Source organism: Punctularia strigosozonata (assembly GCF_000264995.1).
Source record: "Punctularia strigosozonata HHB-11173 SS5 unplaced genomic scaffold PUNSTscaffold_163, whole genome shotgun sequence".
Classification (NCBI taxonomy): Eukaryota; Fungi; Basidiomycota; class Agaricomycetes; order Corticiales; family Punctulariaceae; genus Punctularia; species Punctularia strigosozonata.
The window spans coordinates 1-2,244 of record NW_006767595.1 but is presented as its reverse complement, the minus strand read 5'-3'; the positions used below and the strand labels follow the sequence as shown (position 1 = coordinate 2,244).

General features: G+C 54.5%; 1 protein-coding gene across 1 annotated transcript; it reads left to right on the top strand.

Annotated features, from left to right (window-relative positions):
- Positions 1-117: 117 nt before the first annotated feature.
- PUNSTDRAFT_139726 (uncharacterized protein) lies at positions 118-1,916 on the top strand (the record flags this gene model as incomplete). Its single annotated transcript, XM_007389456.1, has 3 exons — positions 118-1,434; positions 1,493-1,813; positions 1,869-1,916. 3 exons carry the CDS (start codon positions 118-120, stop codon positions 1,914-1,916), a joined length of 1,686 nt encoding a protein of 561 aa, XP_007389518.1.
- Between the last annotated feature and the right edge of the window lie 328 nt (positions 1,917-2,244).

Sequence of the window (2,244 nt, the reverse complement as noted above, 5' to 3'; positions counted from 1 at the left end):
CGGATTCTGCAGATTATTATCGACTGGATCAACGATCCGGACGATACTCGCCGCATGCTTTTGCTCTCTGGTCCAGCGGGAACGGGCAAGTCGGCAATCGCTCACACGATAGCTGCCATGTTCCATGAGATCCGTCGCCTGGGATCCTCCTATTGCTTTGACAGGTCCAAGGAAAAACTTACGCGTGCTACTCCCGTTATCCCTACCATCGCCCGCGATCTGTCCGAACGCGACCCTCAGATGAGATACACGCTTTCGAACGCCATCGCTCAAGACTCTGCTCTGATCACTTCCGATGACCTCCTCGAACAGTTCCGACGCTTGATCGTCGAACCGGCAGATCAGCTCGCGATCTCAGGTCCAATCGTGATCGTCATCGACGCTCTAGACGAATGTGACGCGTGCGAGCGCAGCAGTCTCCTGTCAGTCTTGAAGAATGAAGAGCAACAGAAAGCGCTTCCTCCCAATTTCCGGATCCTCGTTACTTGCCGGCCGGAGCACGACATCATGAACGGGCTCGGGAAGGCTGCCTGCGTCAACGCAAAATCGATGACCGATGTAGATGAATCGACCAACAGGAGTGACATAGATGTATATGTTTGCGATAGGCTGCCTCAGTCTCTCTTTGAAGCGTGGGATCTTCCAGTGCTACGTACCAAGATCGTCGACTCATCCGAAGGACTCTTTCAATGGGCTGCGACTGCTTGTCGTTTCTTAGTCGACGATACCGTGGAGCTGCCGGTCAAGCAAAGGATGGATATCTTGTCCGGTGAAGCCGCGCGGAACCTCGACGAACTGTACTCGCAAGTGCTGCAGTCGGCGTTCCGGTCCGTCTATCCTCAGGCCAGGGATAATTTCCGTCGCGTGATGAGCTTAGTGCTCGTAGCCGCGGAGCCGCTCTCCGTCAACGCGTTGCAACACATCTTGTGCCGAAATGACGGCTTGGACCACGAAGTGCTTGGGAGTGTGCTCAAACGCATGGGGGCGCTTATGTCTGGCACCGACGGCACGGATATCGTTGTCCGGCCTTTGCACACCTCTTTTAGGGATTTTATTTTAGATCGCAAACGCAGCGGGGAGTTTTCCGTTGCTCCTGGGATAGAACAACACGGGGATTTTGCGCGTGGGACTTTGCAAATGCTGAGCGAGCGGTTACGCATCAATATGTGCAAGCTCGAGACATCCTACCGTCTCAACACGGACTACCCTGACTTAGAGGAGCGTGTACGCAAGAACATCCCGTCGAGCTTGGTTTATTCCGCGCGCTACTGGGCCGATCATCTCGAGGAAATGGCGTACAACTCTGCCCTGCTGCAAATGGCGGAACGACTGCTGAAAGACAAGTTCCTGTTCTGGCTCGAGGTCTTGAGTCTTCTAGGATCTGTTTCCACCTGCGCATCGGCCCTCCTGAAGCTCAAGGAGTGGATTCCAAAGGTGTGTCTTTCGCATGTGTATGTGTCTTATGCGGCTCACATACATCTTTCGCCCTTAGGACACTGCGGAAGGACCGGAAACGGTCTCAATTATCGAGGACTTCCTGAAGTTCATCCGTGCTTTCGGGGTAGTGATCGGGTCTTCTGCCCCCCACATTTATCTCTCAGCCGTACCTTTCGCACCGGCGAGGTCACAAGTGCGCCAGCTGTACGAATCAAAGCTCCCCAGAACAGCTACGGTTGTGTGCGGTGGATCATCAGAATGGCCCACCTTGGAATGCACCATGGACGGCGATGACAACGTCCTCTGTGCGGAATTCTCCGACGATGGAAAACACATCTTCTTTGTCTCGCTCGGATCATCATGCTGCACTATACATGTGCGAGATGCGGCGACTGGACAGCCGGCCCGTCGACCTGTGCGCTGTGATACAGATAGTGATGTCTGCTCTGCCGCCTTCTCCTCAGCGCGAGACCTCATAGTGGTGGGGTTGCAGGACTGCACGATTCAGGTTTGGAACACCACCGCAGGGCAGCATATTCACACGCTCAGAGGGCATATGGCGCGGGTTCTATCGGTTGCTTTCTCTCCTGACAGCAAGCAGATTGTGTCAGGCTCGTCTTACAAGTCGGTCTGTGGTTGGGATGTGCAGTCTGAGAAGTTCGTCCATCCACCGACGGTCTGTATTTGGGATGTGCAGTCTGAGAAGCTCGTCCATCCACCACTCCAGGGACATACGGCCGGGGTCCGTTCCGTGGCTTTCTCGCTGACTCTAACTGGGTGGTCTCAGGTTCAGATGATGGATGATTT